General features: G+C 53.0%; 1 protein-coding gene and 1 long non-coding RNA gene across 2 annotated transcripts; one reads left to right on the top strand and one right to left on the bottom strand.

The window, feature by feature from the left end:
- The first annotated feature begins 5,150 nt into the window (after positions 1–5,150).
- Positions 5,151–19,099, top strand: SV2A (synaptic vesicle glycoprotein 2A). Its single transcript, XM_045777148.2, has 13 exons — positions 5,151–5,263; positions 8,950–9,905; positions 11,366–11,546; positions 12,357–12,508; positions 12,606–12,739; positions 13,338–13,427; positions 13,670–13,780; positions 13,963–14,051; positions 14,361–14,525; positions 14,711–14,844; positions 15,872–16,078; positions 16,666–16,825; positions 17,220–19,099. Exons 2-13 carry the CDS (start codon positions 9,287–9,289, stop codon positions 17,401–17,403), a joined length of 2,226 nt encoding a protein of 741 aa, XP_045633104.1. The 5' UTR covers positions 5,151–5,263; positions 8,950–9,286; the 3' UTR covers positions 17,404–19,099.
- Positions 11,536–13,764, bottom strand: LOC123779221 (uncharacterized). The gene is made up of 3 exons (XR_015726405.1): positions 13,652–13,764; positions 12,635–12,867; positions 11,536–11,661 (listed from the first exon to the last, which is right to left on the bottom strand). It is a non-coding gene; the product is annotated as an uncharacterized LOC123779221 (long non-coding RNA).
- Positions 19,100–19,430: the final 331 nt, after the last annotated feature.

Below are 19,430 nucleotides of genomic sequence, written 5' to 3'. Positions count from 1 at the left end.
GAAGCAGTGATGGGATGTAGGGGGGTGGCTGATGTGAGCTAGCCAATTTGATGGATAAGTGGGCAAAGAAACTATACCAGGAAGCTTTAGAAGGCAGTGGTTAAAAACCCTGGAAAGCTCTAAAACCCAGAGCTATGAAGCCAGGGACCTAGATACTGTATGAATCTACTTCTATGAAACTCTAGAAAAGACAAATCTAATGTCTGGTGACCAAGAGGAGATCAGTGTTGCCAGGGATGTGGGTATTGACTGCAGAGGGGCAAGGGAATTCTCAGGGGCAAAGGAAATGTTCTTTATCTTGATCAAGGGGGTGCTTACATGGGTGCATACTTTTGTTAAAACCCATTGAACTGTATGCTTTAAGTGGATGCATTTTGAAAGCATTAGGGCTCTGAGTCTGTATTACCCGGGTTCCAATCCTAGTTTTGCCACTTCTGAGCTGTACGATTCATATCAAGTTACTTAGCCATTGAGGGCTTCAAACTCATCATCTGTAAATGGTGATTATCGCATACGGTTAATGGGGAGGTGGCGTGAGTTCATCAATGTAAACAAAGTGTCCGTGTCAGGTAAACGCTCTAACAAGGCTAACCATCATTACCACACACCGGCTTATCACCCCCTAGGCGGCAGTCCTATTTCCCCCACCTGATATAAGCCGTTGTGGAAAAGAGACTAAACCCGGGGCAACTCTCAGCAGGCAATTAACTTATATTCCTTCAAACAAATTCTTTACCTATTAGTTCAACATTCATATTTAGTGGGAGTAAGAAGAAATTTATCACAGGCACTAAAGGCAATCATCTTTAACTTATTTGGAATGCTCCTTCATTAAGTGTTTACTTAATGGATACTGGGGATATAACAGTAGATATGCCAGATGAGGTCCTCCCTCTCTTAGAACCAACAGTCTAGTAGGAGAAAGCAAAAAATTAAAGAAGTAAATAAATAAAAAGAATAATTTTAGAGAGGGCTATCTTGTACGAAAAAAAAAATAAGGCAGGGTGATAGGATAGTGACTGGGGAGTGGGGAGGGTCATCTGAAGAGGTGACTTTTGAGTGGAGGCCTGAATGATGCGACAAAGATCTGGGAAAAGGGAGTTCCAGGCAGCAGGACCCCAAGTGCCAGGGCCTCTGTCTGCACTGGCATGTGGGAGGCACAGCAGGGAGACCAGTGAGGCTGAAGCAGAGATGAGGGGGAGGCTGGGAGGCAGGTGTGGGCCAGATCCCACAAGGCCTTTTAGGCCTTGATTAGGAGTTTGGACTTAATTCTTGGTACAGTGGGAAGCCACTGGAGGATTTAAAGAAAGGCAAGTGGTAAAATCTCATTAAAACTTTCTCTAAAAATTGCAGTTTAACGTATTCAGAAAAACACACAGGTCTTTAGTGAATTTTTACATATGTACGTACCCCTTTAACCACTGTTTCGATCAAGATGTTAGTACATTTCCAGCACCCAGCGGGCTCCTTTGTGCCCCTTCACAGTCCATTTCCACTTCTGGTGGTAGCCTCTACTTTCTCCTTCGCTATAAATTAATTTGCTTTTCCTTGAACTTGGTATAAATGGAATCATATAATATGTACTCTTTTTGGTCCCGCTTCTTTTGCTCCATCTTTTGTTTGTGAGATCTTTTTATCCTGTTGCATATAGTACTTCAGTCTCTTAAAAGTTTGTCGTGCAGTCCCTATATGCACACACCACAGTTTGTTTATCTAAGTTTAACCATTCTTTGGCTCATAGACATTTGAAGGTTTTGAATATGATGAATGAAGCTGCTAGGAAAATACCCGTGCCTGTCTTTCTGTCTTTTTTGTGGGACACAGGCACTCATTTCTTTTGGGAGAGGATCTGCTGGATCAGATTTGCTTTTAGACAATCACCCCGACCACTGTGAATAATGGGTTTTATTTTTTTAAAAAGATTTTATTCATTTATTTGACAGACAGAGACACAGCCAGCGAGAGATGGAACACAGGCAGGGGGAGTGGGAGAGGAAGAAGCAGGCTCACAGCGGAGGAGCCCGATGCGGGGCTCGATCCCACGACTCCGGGATCACGCCCTGAGCCGAAGGCAGACGCCTAACGACTGAGCCACCCAGGCGCCCCTGTGAATAATGGGTTTTAGCAGAACAAGATTGGAAGTAGGGAAATCAGTTAGGCTGTTGTGGCAAAGGATAGAGATGATGGTGACTTGGACTAGGGGCTGGTGGGGAAGTGACAGATTTCAGAATATATTTTGAAGTGGGGCTGGCCTGAACACCTTGGTGAAGAGTTGAGAAAGACCTCGATCCGGTTTGTTTACAGATATTACGTTTGAGATGCTTATGAGCTATCCATGCAGTGATATTGAGTTGACAGATGGAGATTTTGAATTTGGGCTTGGTGGAAAGGTCTGCACTGGAGAGGTCAATGTGGGAATCCTCAGCATGTAGACAGCATTAAAATCATGGGACTATCCGAGCTGACAAGTGAGAATAGAGTAGGTGGAAGGGAGAGAGGGGCCAAGACTGACCCCCAGGTACTCTTACGTTAATGGACTCAGCAAAGGAGACAGTGAAGGAGTAGCTGGTGGGGTACATGGGTCTGTGGTTCCTGGGAAAGATGATCAAGTCTTTCCTCAGAACTGGAAAAATACATGAAAACTTTCTCTCTATGACTATAAGATTTCTATTTTAGCAAGTAATGGGTAAGTGGAGAGTATGCAAAGTCACCTTAAAGAGAAGAACCAGCTCCCTGCCAGCAAGAAGATTTGGCTGTAACCTAATTGAAAATATTAACATATTTAAATAAAGAATGTATCAAGCTGAAGAGAGGTCAGCAATGGAAGCCTAGCAAAGGGAGAGTCCCTGAGGCCCATGCGGGCACAGCCTTTCTAAATACCATCCTGGAAAGAGTGCTTTAGCCAACGGAATGAGAGTAGTCTGGGAGTATTGGCAAGGCTGCCCATAGAATAGAGATGGGAGTGGAGAATTGTAGCCAAGAAGAGTTTTCTGAACCCATTGGCACGACTCCTTAACTGGGGATGGCCAAATGCCATTAAAGATAAAAATATTCCTGTTCAATTATGTCATTGTGCATTTATATGTTGACATTGTGATTCTGATTTGGCTTAAAGAAGGGACTGTGCTGGATAGGAATCTGAGCAACAGTATAATTTCTCATGGTAAGTTAGTACTTCTGTATTACGGCTTCGTATTTCAGTAGATTGTAAACTTCGTTGGCACAATCAAGCATTTCCAAGACGTAGCTTTGAAGTGTGTGAAACCCAGGCCCACAGCCCTATGAAAAATGACATAACTGGAGCCCTTTTTAAAATTGAGCCGGAACAGTCCTTTCAGAGGACCTGCCTTGCACATCCTGTTTTCTAAATCTTTGAACTGGGCCAAACGGCCAACATCCCAAGACGTCCACAAGAACGAGAAAAGGAACTTTTGCCTAATGACCACTTTACTTGGCCAATGAAGTACAAATCTAGCCCTGTTTATCAGCACCAATGAACATCTTTTTAAAGCAACTTATCTGGGAACACCTGGGTGGCTCAGTCGGGTAAGCGTCTGCCTTCAGCTCAGGTCATGATCGTGGGGTCCTGGGTTGGAGCCCCACATTGTGCTCCTTGCTCAGCGGGGAGCCTGCTTCTCCCTCTGCCTGCCACTCCCCCTGCCTGTGTGTTCTCTCTCTCTGACAAACAAACAAAATCTTTAAAAAAATAAAAGCAACTTATCTAATCTTCATTTTTCCCCCAATAAAAACCCTGAGGTCTCCTCCTGTAATTGGGACACTGTTTGGGTTTCAACCTAAATCTATGTACCCTGAATTGCAATTCTTTGATCCGAAATAACACTTTGCCGTTGGAATTGGTTTCCTCTTTTTAGGCTGACAGTCCTGTTAGTGGTACACTTAACACTGCCGATCCCACCTGAGCGCTCTCGGGACGCAGCCTGCCAGGCCTCTCCGTGCACTGTACCCCCGCATTCTGAAACCTCTGCGGTTAGTGAAATAGCATCACACACTATTAGATCGGAGAGGGAGCTGATGCAGCATCTAGTCCAAGCGCACCGTTTTCCAGATGAGAAAACTGAGGTTCACAGACGCAGAGACCCTGAGCAAGAGCCCACAGCTTACAGAAGTGAGAACCCAGGTGAGAGCGTCTGGGTCAGTGCTCTGTTCAGAATAGTCTAAGCCCTCACCTAGAACAGGCCTTCAGTACGTATAGCCCCAACCACAGGGCTCCCCTCACCTCTGGAGCAGGGTCAGTCAGCAAGTGGTACGTCTTAGATCTCTGAGCCCTGGTTATTGGTACGGGGTCAAGGGAAAGGACTGCAACCAGTTCACTCCTTCCTGCCCAGAAGCAGAAGTGTGTGTGGGGGGGGGCGGGGGTTGGGGGTCAAAGGAATTGGATGGAGTATTGAAGCAGTCCCTTTTTGAGTCATTGGAGCAAATGAATTGAAGGGTTAATGTCCAGTTGGTTAGGCCTGTAAATCCCCCTCGGCTTCTTCCCCTACTCACCTCTGCTGCCACCACTGAATGGAGGATGGGAGGTCTGCCCTGGAAATAAAGATTCAGGGCTATTTCTGTTTCTGGGAAAAGATGGCAGGGATCTATCCAGCAGTCTCACCTCTGGCAGTTCAGGGTTAAAAACCTTGTCATTCTTGCTTTCTCTAAAATGGCCAGGTAAACTTGGATTCTGAGCACTCCGGATTGGGGGAGAGGGTGGTGGGAAAGGGGAATGGCTGGGAGTAGTGGAGAAGGGGAAGAAGGGAGGTGCTTTGGAGGCAGAGAGAACCCCTGAAATTCCTGAGTCCTGCCATACTAGGGATGGGGCGCCGAGAAAGGGGCTGCCGTGTTCCCCACCTCCCTTTCTGTCTTCCCACTTGTCTTCCTAACATCACTATTCTTTCCTTAGTTCCTTTCATCTTGTGTTAGGAACGGGCTGCGGAAGGGCTGTGTGTCCTCTCCAGCTGTGTCTGTGACAACCCCCTTAGCCCCTTCATCGTAGCTCCCCGGTGCCCTGAGGCCCTCCCCATCCTCTTTTCTTCTGCCGCTCCCCACCCCCCCAACAATGGTCTCTCCCGGTGCTCGGCGGCGCTGGGGGGTGGGGGGGGGGAGGGAGGAGGCGGGCGGAGGCGGGGCCGGAGCGTGTATGGGGGGGCAGGTCTGCATTGCCGCTTCCCCGGGTACCGGGAGCAGTCGACGCTGCCGCCAGCCCCGCGTCCGGGACCCCCGCCCTCACCCGGGACTCCCTTACCCGGGGCGTCCAGGCCAGGTGAGACCCCTCTCTCAGTCTCTTACCTCCACCCCGCCCGGGGCAGAAGCATCCTTGCCTTGCAGCCATTTTATTCTCCGATGCTTTGCTTGGGGGAGGGGGGGTGAGCGTCCCCGCTTTAAGGGCGAGGGGCTGCTGGTGGTTTGAATGGATATTTATTTCACTTGCTGTGCTGATCAGAATACGCATATGGAGTAAGGGTGTTTTTCTCTACCTTAGCCACGTCGCTGCTACCCTCTCAGATATTAACGGGATGGGGGGTTTTTAGGTGGGATAGGGTTCCCTCAAAGTCCAATGCCCTCCTCACCTTGCACACCTTCCCCCCTCCCCCCGCCATGATAAGTGACCTTGGCTGGGGCCAGAGAATGGACACTGCCTCAGTCTGCTTGCCTGGACTTAGTGGGGGGGGGGGGCAGTGGAGGAAGGGCAGGTGAAGGAGGGAGGGAAGGGAAAGGAAGAATGGTGATGCTGGGTAGAGAGATGGTAAACGATCTGGGTTGAAGCGCGCATGGCGGGGCTTTGGGCCGTTGCTCCCGGGTGGGGGGAAGGGGTGTTGAGTGATGATGGGCACCTGCCCAAAGGCACGACTAAGGGTGGGGGATGGCACTCAGAGAATGGGTTCAGTCAATTCTAGGGGCTCCCCTCTTATGCCAGAGCAGAGGCGAGATGGGACGGGGGAGGGTGCGGGGGGTTATGGCTGCAGATGGTGGTAGGGGCCTGTGCTTGTGAGGTCTCTCCCTGCGGCCCTCCGTCTCTGTATTCCTCTGCTCTGTGCATTCTCAGCTGACACCTTCATCTTCCCCCCCCCCCCCAGAACTGTGAATGCTCCATCTTCCTAACCCAGGGATAGGCTGTGTGGGGGGGAGGAGGCGCAGCCTTGGGCATCCTGGGTGGGGGCTGAGGCTCAGTCACCCAGCTGTAACAGGGAGGGGAGCTCCAGCTCATCCCCCCCTCGTCTTACCCCCACCTGCCCATCACTGGATGTTTTAACTGACTGCTTCTTAATGACCTTGTCACCTGGGCTAGGGAGGGTTGGGGAATCCGGGTGACTCCCAAAGTCAGGGACTTTGATTGGGGGTGGGGGCTTCTGGACCCTCTTCTTCTCATCCTGAAGGGAAACATTCGCTCAGGAGCCCCCTCCCCCGTTCTGCAGAAAACCTCCTGGGCACATTCTTCTGGTCAGGTGGAGCCAGCCAACCTTAAAGGGCCGTGTAACCCTGAATCTTGTCTCCTGTAACCTCCAGCTCTTCAAGTCCTGTCTCTCCCCCACAGGCTTGGCCACCCTGTGCTGCTTCGGGGGCTAAAAATAGCACCACTTCCTCACCAACTCAAAGAATTTGTCTTCTTTCTCTCCCTTCTGACCTCCTGGGCTCCTTGGCCCTGGGGGGGCTGGCTGTTGAGACATCAGATCCTGCTGTGGCTCTGGGGGCTTTATCTACCCTACATGCACCTCTCAGGGGTAAACAGTGTTGACAAACACAGGATGTGGCTCCTGGGGGGTCCATCTGTCTCCTTCAGGGTTTGGGGGTGGGGAGAGATCCGCCGTGGGAAAGAAAGGAGAGAAAGCAAATGGCCATGTAGTGAAGAGCTTCCACATTTCCCTCTCTTGCGTGGGGGATGGTTTGGGCCTTGAACCACAAAGAAAAGAAGGTGACATAGGGGTCACTGGTTTTGGTCATCGTGGTCCGCTGCTCACATCTGGCCTGAGGGGCTAAGGCCCTGCTTGCCAGTGCTGCTCTCTGAGCCACGTAGCGTGACTTACCCCCTTCTGCCAGGGCTCCTGTATGCGTGTGTGACATTTAATGAAGGCCCTGGATGGGTGGGATCAGGAGGCAGGATATTTTTAGGGGAATGATCTCTGATCAGAATCTAGTCCTGCTTCCTCTGCTTCTCTGAAGGAAAGGGGGCTCTCTTATGCTTCCCTCTGGAGGATGTCTTTTTTGGGGGGAGGCCCAGGGCCCCCTTCATTTCATCCTGGCCTCCTACGCAGTGCGGTATTTGTGGACTCCTTTTTCCTTGACTCCTGGAGGAGGAGCAGAAAGGATTAAGGGGGATTAGGAAGGGAGGCCCTGGAGAAAAGAGGCGCAGCTATGGACCTTAGACCCCCATGCTGGAAAAGTATGGATCTGATCAGCCTTTCTACTCCTGCCCCCACCAGGGAAGGGGCCGATGGATGATGTCCTAAAGGAAGGTGGCAGCAGCCAGATATCACCTCTTCTCTATGACCTCAGATTCCAGGTCTCCCCTTTTTTGAGTCTTCCCTTGTTCGTCTGGAGGGAGACAGTGTGGGCCCATCTGCTGGAATTAATTTGAACACAGAGGGGTCTTGGGACTCTGTTTTGGGAGGATACTGGGCAACAGCATCCAAGGATGACCTCTTCTTCCCTTGCTGCTTCCTGCTTTCTTCACATTTTGTTTTTCAATCTAGTAGGAAGGAGGGACACTGATATTTATAGAATATCTTTTTTTTCCAATTAATACGTATTGGAGCTTTATTCCTATCAGCACTTACAGATCTAGCGTTTTTTTTTTTTTAAGATTTCATTTTTGAGTAATCTCTCCACCTAACATGGGGCTCGAACTCGCAACCCTGAGACCAAGAGTCATATGCCCCATTGACTGAGCCAGCCAGGTGCCCCCCTGATATTTATAGAATATCTACTGTGAGATTGAATTCTCTCGTGGACTCAGAAAAATAAAATTATCCCCAGTTTAAATACAAGGACATTGAGGTTTAGGGAAATTAAATAATTCGCCCAAGAGCAGTCAGTAAGTAAATGGCAGAGCTGGGATTTCAACTTGGGTCGTATAACTGTCATGTGCTTTGCCCCGAACCAGCTTTCTCCTTGCCAGTAGCCCTTTCTGCTCCTTACCCTCATGGGCATCCAGAGGTGGCTTTTGTTCTGGGGTCTCCTGAGGGAGTGGAGAGGACTCACTATATTATCATCATCACAAAGAGTCATGGCTAGGACCCCTTCCTCACTTTGAATGTGCCAGGAACTATGGTAAGGAGCTTACACACATTGTGTCATTTAATCCTTACTTGGCCCGTCTTAAATAAGAGGAAACTGAGGCCTGGTTGTTCTGAGTCATGTCCGAGGTCACTTAACTAGTAAGTGCTGAAGCAAGAAGTCAAACCTAAGTCTCTCTGACTCTGGAAGCCAACTTCTACCCACTGAGAAGACCCTTCCTTGTGAGGCCCGTAAACCCGGAGCCTGAGGGGAGGAGTGTGGAAGCCCCACTTCAGATGCCGTCAGTGGACTGAAGTCAACAGCGTGGAGGACTTGGTCTCTCCAAGGTCTGCCCCAAGTAAGAAAGCCAGATGGGGCTAGAATAGAGAATTCTGGTTTCTCATATTTCCTGTTTTGTTCTTTGCAGGTTGGTGGTAAAGCAAAGGGTCTGGTCTTGAGGTGGGGCAGGGGACCAGGAGTAGGGCTCTGGGTGACCATAACTCTGGAGCAAATCTCATAGGACTGATCTCCAAGGTCAAAGTAAGGGGTCTTATACTGAATGATCCATGGCTGGTCCAGGTAGTCATCCCTTTTTACTGAGTGTGGGCCTGAAGCAAGGAGACCGTCTGTAACACATGGCCCCAGCAGGGCTCTGGGTTGACGGGAGCTTTATCTTGGCTTTCTTCACCATTCTAGGCTTCACAACCTCCTTTTTTCCCCTTTTCTATTTTCTAGATCTCCAGAAGCGTATAGAAGAGAAGTAGGCGGCTTTTCCTGAGTTATCCTGGCTCCCCGGCTTAGCCCCCACAACCTGGCTCCCCCTTCTCTTCCTATTCCCCTGTTCCTCCTCTCCCTTCCCCATGTATCCAACTGAATTGGCCAGAAGTCCTGCCCCTCCTTTCCCCTCCTAGACATCCCCATTTTCTCCTATTCCGTGCCCAGAGATATTTGAACACACTTCATCTAAGTAACTGGGGGAAGGAGGCCTTCTGACTTCACAAGTCCTTGAGCAAAATCTGAATAAGGAGCAGGGAGTGAAGAAGAGCTGGTGAAGCATTCCCAAAGACTCATCATGGAAGAAGGCTTCAGAGACCGGGCAGCTTTCATCCGTGGGGCCAAAGACATTGCCAAGGAAGTCAAGAAGCACGCGGCCAAGAAGGTGGTGAAGGGCCTGGACAGAGTCCAGGACGAATATTCCCGTAGGTCCTACTCCCGCTTTGAGGAGGAGGAGGAGGATGACTTCCCTGCCCCTGCAGATGGCTATTACCGCGGGGAAGGGGCCCAGGACGAGGAAGAAGGTGGCGCATCCAGTGACGCCACCGAGGGTCACGATGAGGATGATGAGATCTACGAGGGGGAATATCAGGGCATCCCCCGGGCAGAGTCTGGGAGCAAAGGCGAGCGGATGGCAGATGGGGCTCCCCTGGCTGGAGGGAGGGGGGGCTTGGGCGATGGGGAGGGCCCCCCTGGTGGCCGGGGGGAGGCACAAAGGAGGAAAGAACGGGAAGAACTGGCTCAGCAGTATGAAGCCATCCTCCGGGAGTGTGGCCACGGCCGCTTCCAGTGGACACTCTATTTCGTGCTTGGGCTGGCGCTGATGGCCGACGGTGTGGAAGTCTTTGTGGTGGGCTTTGTGCTGCCCAGCGCTGAGAAAGACATGTGCCTGTCAGACTCCAACAAAGGCATGCTAGGTAAGACACACTGGGGGGCGCTCCAGCCCTTTCCTGCCCCAAACTCTAGAAACACCTCTGCTCCGGAGAACCCCTGTCCTCACTGTCCTCACTGCTGGGCTCCCTAGGACCCTGGTCCCAAGATGTCCCCAGAGGGCTTGGAGTTCCTCTTCACACACCTCCCTCCTGAGGCTGGGTCACAGTGAGGTCGTTTGTGCAACAAAGGCTTGGGGAAGGGCACTGGGCTGGGGCTTGGGTACTGGTCCACTTAGTTCTGCAGGAGGTGGCCATGGTGGCATGGGCCCCTGTTGGATGTTTCTTCAGACAACTTGCTCCCTTTCCCTGATTGGGGCAACAAGAAGGCAGAATCTAAACTCCCAAGTTTAGATGGGGAGCTGGTTTAGGGGGGTGGGGATAGGGGAGTAATCCCAGGCCTGCCACACGTGCTGTTGGCCAGACTTGGGAGTGTTCAGGGGCCAGCGAGTGGTCTCTAATGGCTCTTCCTCATGTGGACCCTGATGGAGGAAACCCATAGACTCAACCACAAAGGATCTCTTGGTCTTGCTCTGCTCCCAAGTTGCCATGAGACCTTGGGCAGATCCCCACTCCTTGGGGCTTGGCTGAAGCATGGCTAAAGTGCAGAGTTTGGAGTACATGATTTTTTTTTTTTAAAGATTTTATTTATTTATTCGACAGAGATAGAGACAGCCAGCGAGAAAGGGAACACAAGCAGGGGGAGTGGGAGAGGAAGAAGCAGGCTCCCAGTGGAGGAGCCTGATGTGGGGCTCGATCCGAGAACGCCGGGATCACGCCCTGAGCCGAAGGCAGACGCTTAACCGCTGTGCCACCCAGGCGCCCCTGGAGTACATGATTTTTAAGATCAGTTCCAACTCTGAATGTAGGAAGGAAATAAGGAACAGGAGAGTTTTAAGAAGGCCTGGAGCTGGGAGGAGTAAAGGACGGGTTCTGTGTGGGGGATTTCATGGGGGGACTGAAGGAATGGAGCTGCTTTCCCAGGGACACAAGAGACCCCTCATGCTGCTTTGAGGGTGTCAAGGCTGGGAGGGGAGAGGGGACCTTAGGAGGGTCTGGGAGTCTGGGCTGATCCATTCCTCCTTCCAGGCAAGCCAGAGATGGGGGTGGTGTGTGTGTGTGAGAGAGAGACAGGGACAGGGACAGAGAGACAGAGACAGAGCTGAGAGCAAGCAAGAGAGAGCAGGAGGGAGAGAAAGAAAGAATTCTGGGGGTCTCCCATGTCTGCATTTCTGCCTTTGAACCCCTGGCCTGCAGGGATGGCCTTCCATCTTTGCTCACACTTCATCTTCTCTTACTTGCTCTCATCTCTGGGTAGGCTTAGCTGTTCTGGAAGTCCTCCAACTCCTTGATCCATTCTGCTGCAGCTCCAGCTTATTTAGCGCTCACCAAGTGCAAGAACGGAAGCGCGTGCTCACACCCCTGCTGCCTCTGCTTCCCTCCTTCAGGCCTGATAGTCTACCTGGGCATGATGGTGGGAGCCTTCCTCTGGGGAGGTCTGGCTGACCGGCTGGGTCGGAGGCAGTGTCTGCTCATCTCGCTCTCAGTCAACAGCGTCTTCGCCTTTTTCTCATCTTTCGTCCAGGGTTATGGCACTTTCCTCTTCTGCCGCCTCCTTTCCGGGGTTGGGTGAGTGGCCTCTTCCTAAGCCCCTGGAGGCAGTCGTGAAGGAGGACGGTGCGTCGGTCACTGTTGTATTTCTAGAGCCCAGCACAGTGCCAGGCACACCAGACGAGCCTCAAATCTGTATGAGTTGAACGAATGAATTGCTTTCTCCTACCATCTTCAGGCTAGCTTCCCCCTGTCCGGGACCCGTCTACTGCCTGTCCAGAACCATTCCGTGTCCGGCCCACTCCTGAGTCCTCCACCCCACCCTCTAGTTCCCTTCTGAGCCTGGCTCCATGAAGAGGCCTGGTGGGTCTCCCTCAGCCTTACCTCTGGGAGCCTGCGAACCCTTGAGTTATCCTCTTCCCCAGTGACTTTCTCCCTGCATTTGACAACAGACCTTGTTCACTCCCACAGCTGCCAGAACTCCAAAGCCTTGACCCGTTGCACTCCCACACTCCCTGAGCCACCAGCAGCATTCTGTGCCCTGGCTGCAAGCTCTTTGCTGACCTGCTCCCACATACCCGCCCTCAGACCCCTCTTGGCCCATCTTTTTCCTTTGGGGATGTCCCCTCTTGTCTATAATTACCTTCCCTCTCTCGCAACTCTGTAGTCATCTTCAAAATCCAATGTTTGTGCCTCCCCTTTCCCTGAGACCTCCCTGCCTGTCTCCCAGGGTCCCAAGGATGGGCGCTGACCGGTGTACCAGGCACCGTGCGAGAAGTCCCTTTACTAGGGTGTGGAAGACGAAAGGCGCTCGGGGATGGAGAGCGCTGGGACAGGGGACCAGGAACAGAACCGTTTTCTAATGCTTCATTCTTACAATGCCTCCAGGATCGGAGGGTCCATCCCCATCGTCTTCTCCTATTTCTCGGAGTTTCTGGCGCAGGAGAAGCGGGGGGAGCATTTGAGCTGGCTCTGCATGTTCTGGATGATCGGTGGAGTGTATGCAGCCGCCATGGCCTGGGCCATCATCCCCCACTACGGTGAGCAGCCCCCAGGCAATGCACCCCAGCCTCTCCCTCTTCGCGGTGGGAGCCCCCAGCCTCTGGCCCCTCCGCTGATGCTGACTGTCCCTGCCAGGGTGGAGCTTTCAGATGGGGTCCGCTTACCAGTTCCACAGCTGGAGGGTGTTCGTCCTCGTCTGCGCCTTCCCTTCCGTGTTTGCCATCGGCGCCCTGACCACGCAGCCTGAGAGCCCGCGCTTCTTCCTGGAGGTGCCTGGGGCTGGGGCCGGGCCGCGGGAGGGGGGCTCACGGTGGGTTTGGTTTGTGGGACCCTCACGGGATCCGTACTCCTGGGGACTCCTCTTGCCTCCCGTCTTGTGAATAGCTCCAGAGGGGCTCTGTGCGCGGAGAAACCAGGGAGACTTCTCACCCACGGCGGTTTCAGATTTTGCAGGCAGGGGCCCTGGCCCCCACTTCTCAGCTCCGGAGAAGTTCCCACTCTCTACTTCTTCCCCTGCCAAGTAGATCTTGGTCCAGCAGGGCTGGGAGGCTGCTCCCCCTCTGACGATCTCCTTGCCCTCGGCATGAGTTCCCTTGTTTTCGGTGTTCTCTTTCCATCGTGCCAGGGGGCCCCTCGGACCTGTAGCTGTATCTGTCTCCTGGACGCCCCCTGCTATCGCCCAAGCCCAGTTACACGTTGCCGTATCCCTACTTGGGGCCCCTTCAGAGTGGGTGACGTAGGTGCCCACGGTCAGAGGTAGGGGCGGGGGGATGTTTGTATCCTGTGACTACAGAAGCCGCGGGGAGGGGCCTGTCCCCGGGTCAGGGAGGAGCTAACTGGAGGGGGGAACTGTGTCTGTGGCTCTAGAACGGGAAGCATGACGAGGCCTGGATGGTGCTGAAGCAGGTTCATGACACCAACATGCGAGCCAAGGGGCATCCCGAGCGAGTCTTCTCAGTAAGCCGAAGCCCCCCGCGTGGTCCTCCAAGGCCCTCCCTTCCCATCCCCCCCCCGCCCCTCTCTGAAGACCGCCCCTACCTTCCCTGACCTCTCCCACCACACCCTTCCTCATGTCCTCTCTCCGGGAATCAGCACGTCCGCCCCTGCCTGCATCTTGCTGCTGTAGGAGAAACGGAGGCCCCTGAGTGGGGCTGGGAAATACAGACTATGTGGCTGCTAACCCCTTCTCTTGGTCCCAGGTCACCCACATCAAGACGATTCATCAGGAGGATGAGTTGATTGAAATCCAGTCGGCCACGGGGACTTGGTACCAGCGCTGGGGGGTCCGGGCCTTGAGCCTGGGGGGGCAGGTAATGAGAGATGGTACGGCGAAGAGAGAAGGGAGCGGGAGAGGTGGAGACAAAGGCAGCGCTGGAGCCTTTGGGGGGGCGTGGCGGGTAACTGAAAGGAAGGCGTTAGGTAGGAGAAGGGGGGGTCTGGGGGTGCCAGAAGTTAGTGCAGCAGCTGTCTGACCTTGTTCTGTCCCACCTAGGTCTGGGGGAATTTCCTCTCCTGTTTTGGTCCAGAGTATCGACGCATCACTCTGATGATGATGGGTGTGTGGTTCACCATGTCCTTCAGGTGAGGAGGCGTATGGGGCAGCGGGGATCTAAGTCCTGAAGCCTGAATGGAGGTTAGAGAGGCTGGAAGCGGGTGGTGGTGGGGAGACTGGTTCAGGCTGAGGGCGGAGCAAATGCGTGGGAGATGAGAGAGGACAGCGGGTGAGTAGCGGACCCTGAAGTCCCCCAAGCCCACGGCAACTGGCGAAGGGAGGAGTGGTGAGGGAGGAGGCTGGAGAGGTAGGCGAGGTCTTGACTCCCCAGCCCCTCCTTTCTGGGCCCCGGTCCCAGCGCTGAGCCTTGTCTGATTCCCTCGTCTGTGACTCTTCAGCTACTACGGCCTGACTGTCTGGTTCCCTGACACGATTCGCCACCTCCAGGCCGTGGACTACGAAGCCCGCACCAAATTGTTCTCTGGGGAGCGTGTGGAGCATGTGACCTTTAATTTCACCCTGGAGAATCAGATCCACCGAGGGGGACAATACTTCAATGACAAGTACGTGGGGACCTTTACATTTCTCTTCCTCCTCTTATACCCCTTGTCTCTTTTATGAGCCTGGAGTTCGGAGTCGGGGTGTTTGGGGGTAAATACCTGTGGTTTCTGCTCAATCCCAAGGGAATGAGTCTCGGAGGAGGGCATGAGGATGAGGGAAAGTACGTGTCGTTGTCCTGGCCTTCCAGGTTCATTGGGCTGCGTCTGAAGTCAGTGTCCTTTGAGGATTCCCTGTTTGAGGAGTGTTATTTCGAGGACGTCACTTCGAGCAACACATTTTTCCGCAACTGCACATTCATCAACACCGTGTTCTATAACACCGGTAAGGCGCCGTGCGCGTGGCTCTCCTGCAGACGAGCGGCCTTTCTCGTTCCCCCGCTCAGCGTTCGCAAGCTGAGCTCTCTGGGGCCCTGGAGGAAGGTGGTATGGGGTCTATTCGCTACCACCAAGAATTCAAAAAATTGAATGGAAATTGAACATTTTTCTGTAATAGTTTTAAGAATATCTGGCAAAAGCATCAAATTTCTTTGCCTCTGAGCTGGAATTAAAGCAACTCTGTTGTGTTATTAATGCACTTTTGAAGAGGGCAAAACTCATTCAAACAGGGTCTCCAGGGAAAAAAAAACCATAAAAGGGATATTTGGTGGGTACAAGGTTGGAAATCACTGCATTATCCAGTGTTTTTTTTTTAATATTTATTTATTTGGGGGGTGTCGTGGGGAGGTGCAGAGGGAGAGGGAGAGAAAGAATCTTGAGTGGACTTTCCGCTAAGCGGTGAGCCCCATGAAGGTCTCGACCCCCCTACCCTGAAATCACCACCTGAGCCGAAATCAAGAGCTGGCCACTTAACTGACTGAGCCGCCCAGGCGCCCCACGTTAGTCCAGTTTTTAAAACAGTGATTCTCAAACTGTGTGCACATGAAATGCTGCTTGGTCCGCTGGCCTGAGGATCCCACCTCTAATGGAGTACTGGCTGGGGTTTCCCACCTTGCAGGGAAAAATAACGGAAAGGACTTTTAATGATTTTCAATATCTGGCTCAGTAACTTTTACTAGACCCATGGCACGGCTACTGCTTATAGTCAGCTACAGACAAGAAGAATGAGAAGCAAAGATTATTAATGAGAAAAGTTGGAAGCTGCCAGTTCCAAGGTTCCATTTCATAGACCACGGTCATTTCCTGCACCGTAGGGACAATCCTAGTTCCTAGGGTGCTATCGCTTGATGTTTTGTAACAAACGTCCTGAGCCATTTTGAGAGCCCCGCCCCCTGCCGACTGACCCCGTGCAGGCAGCGCCCCAGCCCGAAGCAGCGGCAGCCTCCCTCTCACTTTCTCGCCTTGGCCCCCAGACCTGTTTGAGTACAAGTTTGTGAACAGCCGGCTGGTGAACAGCACGTTCCTGCACAGCAAGGAGGGCTGCCCGCTGGACGTGGCGGGGACCGGCGAAGGCGCCTACATGGTGTACTTCGTCAGTTTCCTGGGGACGCTGGCCGTGCTCCCCGGGAACATCGTGTCTGCCCTGCTCATGGACAAGATTGGCAGGCTCCGAATGCTTGGTAAGGAGGCCGGCGGGTGGCGGCGGGTGTCCGAACTGACTTGGGGTCGGGGAGCAGGGCGAGGCTGTCAACAGGCTTCTCACCTTATTCTGAAGGAAGAGCTTAGCCAGAGAAGGTTCTCTCTCTCTCGTCTTCTGTTGAGGTCTTGCCTGCAAGATGGGGTGGGGCCTGGCATGGAAGCTTCTCTGGGGGGGAAAGGAGGTAGGCAGGAGAGCCAGCACTCAGGCTTTGAATCTCAGCCCCACCACCTACCTTGGGCAAGTTACTTTACCTCTGGGAGCCCAGGTGTCTCATCTGCAAAATGGGGGTGACGACAGTACCTGCCTCATTGGGGAGCTGTATTAGATCAGTGCAGGTAAAGCATCAAGCTCCTTGGCCCATCGCTGTCACAGAAGAGATGTCGTTACTGACATTATGAATAATAAAGTAATATATAAGGGAGGTTGGGGGTGAGTGAAGAGCCTTCCTTTTGAGTCCTTTGGGAAGAAGAGTCTCATCCTGGGCTACTGAAGCCCGGTTGATGGCATGGGGTGGCCTGTGGATGGCATCACTGTGGCCAGGTTCATGCTCCCTCCTTTCCCCTCCAGCTGGTTCCAGCGTGATGTCCTGTGTCTCCTGCTTCTTCCTGTCTTTTGGGAACAGCGAGTCAGCCATGATCGCTCTGCTCTGCCTTTTTGGGGGGGTCAGCATTGCATCCTGGAACGCGCTGGACGTGTTGACTGTTGAACTCTACCCTTCGGACAAGAGGTAGTTGGAGGGTCATGGGGCAGGGCCGCTGGTTTTGGGCCTACCCAGCAGAGGGGAGGTGGGTGAGGAAGCGGGCCGTCTGGGAGATCATCCTTAGGGTTAGAAGGACACACATTCCCATTGAGTTTCTCTTCTAAGAGCTGGTAACTTTGGTATTCATTCCTTGAAGTCTTAACTATTAACCTAATTTTCTGGTCTTCTTTTCCCCTTGCCTCCCAATCTGTATTCCCTTATGTGCATGCCTCCCCTCTCTCATCTTTCCATCCTTCCTCTCCTTCTTGGACACCGCCTGCCATCGCTCCTTCACCTTCCCACCTACTCACCGATCCCCTACGAACCCTCCTGTGCCTCTTCCTTGTCTCCCCTTCACACTGCACTGGGGGCCCCTGAGCAGGACCACGGCCTTCGGCTTCCTGAATGCCCTCTGCAAGCTGGCGGCCGTGCTGGGGATCAGCATCTTCACATCCTTTGTGGGAATCACCAAGGCCGCCCCCATCCTGTTTGCCTCAGCGGCGCTTGCCCTCGGTAGTTCTCTGGCCCTGAAGTTGCCCGAGACCCGGGGACAGGTGCTGCAGTGAGAGCGCCGCAGGGGTTTTGAGGGTGGCAGGCTCACTGTGAGACCAACGGCTCCTTCTCCCTCCCTGCCCTGCCATCCTGGCCCTAGAAGCCTCACTCCCCACTCCCGTGTGCAGTGTCTTAGCCGTGTGTGTGCGTGTGCGTGCATGTGTGTGACCCCGTGGGCAGGAACTGCAGGGAAGGCTCTTTCGTACCAGTCTCGGGGTGCAGCTCTACTCCCCACCTCCTACCCCTGTTGACTTTGCACAAGAGAAGGCTCGGCCCCACCCTTCTCCCCCAGTGTTAGTGAGGCGTCCTAGCTCTTCCTGGCTCTAGGGAGTCCAGAACCAGCCCCTGCCCTCCCCCTCCTCCCCTCTGCCTAGGCCCTGGTGAAACCGTGGGCATGTGGTTATGCTGGGGGCTGGGGCTTGGTGTAGTCTATGGACCAAAAGAATTTCTTAGAGTTGGAAGGGCCTCAGGTGCCCTCTCACACCTGTTGGACGCTGGGGGAGTAGCAATAAACCTCAGCCCCCTGGCCTCCACTTCCCCCTCAATTTGGGCTACAAGTAAGAAGCCTGAGTTTTATGAAATCAGCTTTCTGATTCTTATTTATTTATATATTACGTTCTGAGGCAGCTCAGCAGGACTGTGTGTGTGAATGCACGTGTAACACTTACGTGTGTGTGTGTGTGTGTGGCCGTGGGGTGGGGTGTCACTATACTGTCCTAAGATACAAGCCAAGGGTAATCTCCGTGGACACACACACTACCCTGCCTCCCATAATCCCTTCCGCATCTTTTCTCTGTGTCAGGCCTGGGAGGGAGGAGCCCCAGGCCGGGCTAGGATGAGTCCCACAGTCCAGACAGACCTGAGGGCACCCGACGAGGTCCATCTCCTCCCCTCCTCTCAAGAAGCACAGGCCTCTGGAGCGAGAGGCTCCACCCACTACAGCACAGACAGGGACAGCACAGCTGCCCTCCCACCCCCACCCTGTCCCCTCGCAGGCAGGGCAGCGGGGGAGGGAAAGACACCAGGCATAAGGTCAAACCAGCAGATCAAAAAGCACAAGGAGCTGGGGCAGGGGCGGAAAGCAGGGGCCCTCCCAGCAACTCCTCTGAACTGGGAAGAGGTTGGGCAATAAGCCAGGGACCCCCAATGTGGGACCAGAAGCCTCAGTTTCCCCATGTCACCCTTTCTACACGATAGCCCCTGCAGGCTAAGCTGCCCTTGCCTCACCCCACTGTGTGGCTGCTTTCTTTGGTACCCTTCTGCGCCCCCCCCCCCCCCGTAGCTGTGATGTGTCGTAGTTTTTAGCTGTTTGTAAATGTTAAAAAAAAAAAAAAGTGAAAAGGAAAAAAAAGTGAAAACAACAAGAACAAAAAAGAAAATCCAAATTCACCCTCCTCATGCTGCGTCTGGTGCCCCCACCCTATGGTCACTCCTCCCATTTTGTAACACTGAACCAGGTGGGGACTGTTTAACTCTTTGGTGTCTGTGTTCAAAGGACCGCCTTCTCCAGTGCCCAGTGTACGAGTGCGTACCCCCTTTCCTCACCCTTCATTTGCTGGACGCAGGCTTCTCCCCTGTGCCCCCCGGAGGGACCCATCCATCTCTCCTGCTCTCCTGGGGAACCCCCCTAAACCCAACTCTGTTGATGTGAAAAATGAAACGAAAAATATTGATGAAAAATAAAATGGAAATAAATCCTTAAAATCCCCAGTGGCTATGTCTGCTTCTTTGCGGCTCCACCTACATCCAACTCTGTTCTGCCTGCTGGGAGGGGGACACGGTGAGATGGAAGTGTTACTCCTCTCTCCCCAAACTGAAGGCCAGAATAATATGATGCACCACATTTATTTCCTCCATTGGCCTCTCCCGACCTTTTCACTTCTGCAGATGGAGGGTCCTCTCAGTCTCCCAGATTTGAAAACTTGGGGTAATGTCCTAGAACCCAGTAGCAAAAAAACTGATTTAAAAAGGGGGTTAAAGACTTGACCAGACATTTCTCCAAAGACATACAAATAGCCAACAGGTGTATCTGAAACAGCAC

The sequence above is a fragment of the Ursus americanus genome, chromosome 12 (genome assembly GCF_024610735.1).
Source record: "Ursus americanus isolate L20-20 chromosome 12, mUrsAme1.1.p, whole genome shotgun sequence".
NCBI classification, from domain to species: Eukaryota; Metazoa; Chordata; class Mammalia; order Carnivora; family Ursidae; genus Ursus; species Ursus americanus.
This window is presented reverse-complemented; position numbering and strand designations above follow the sequence as displayed.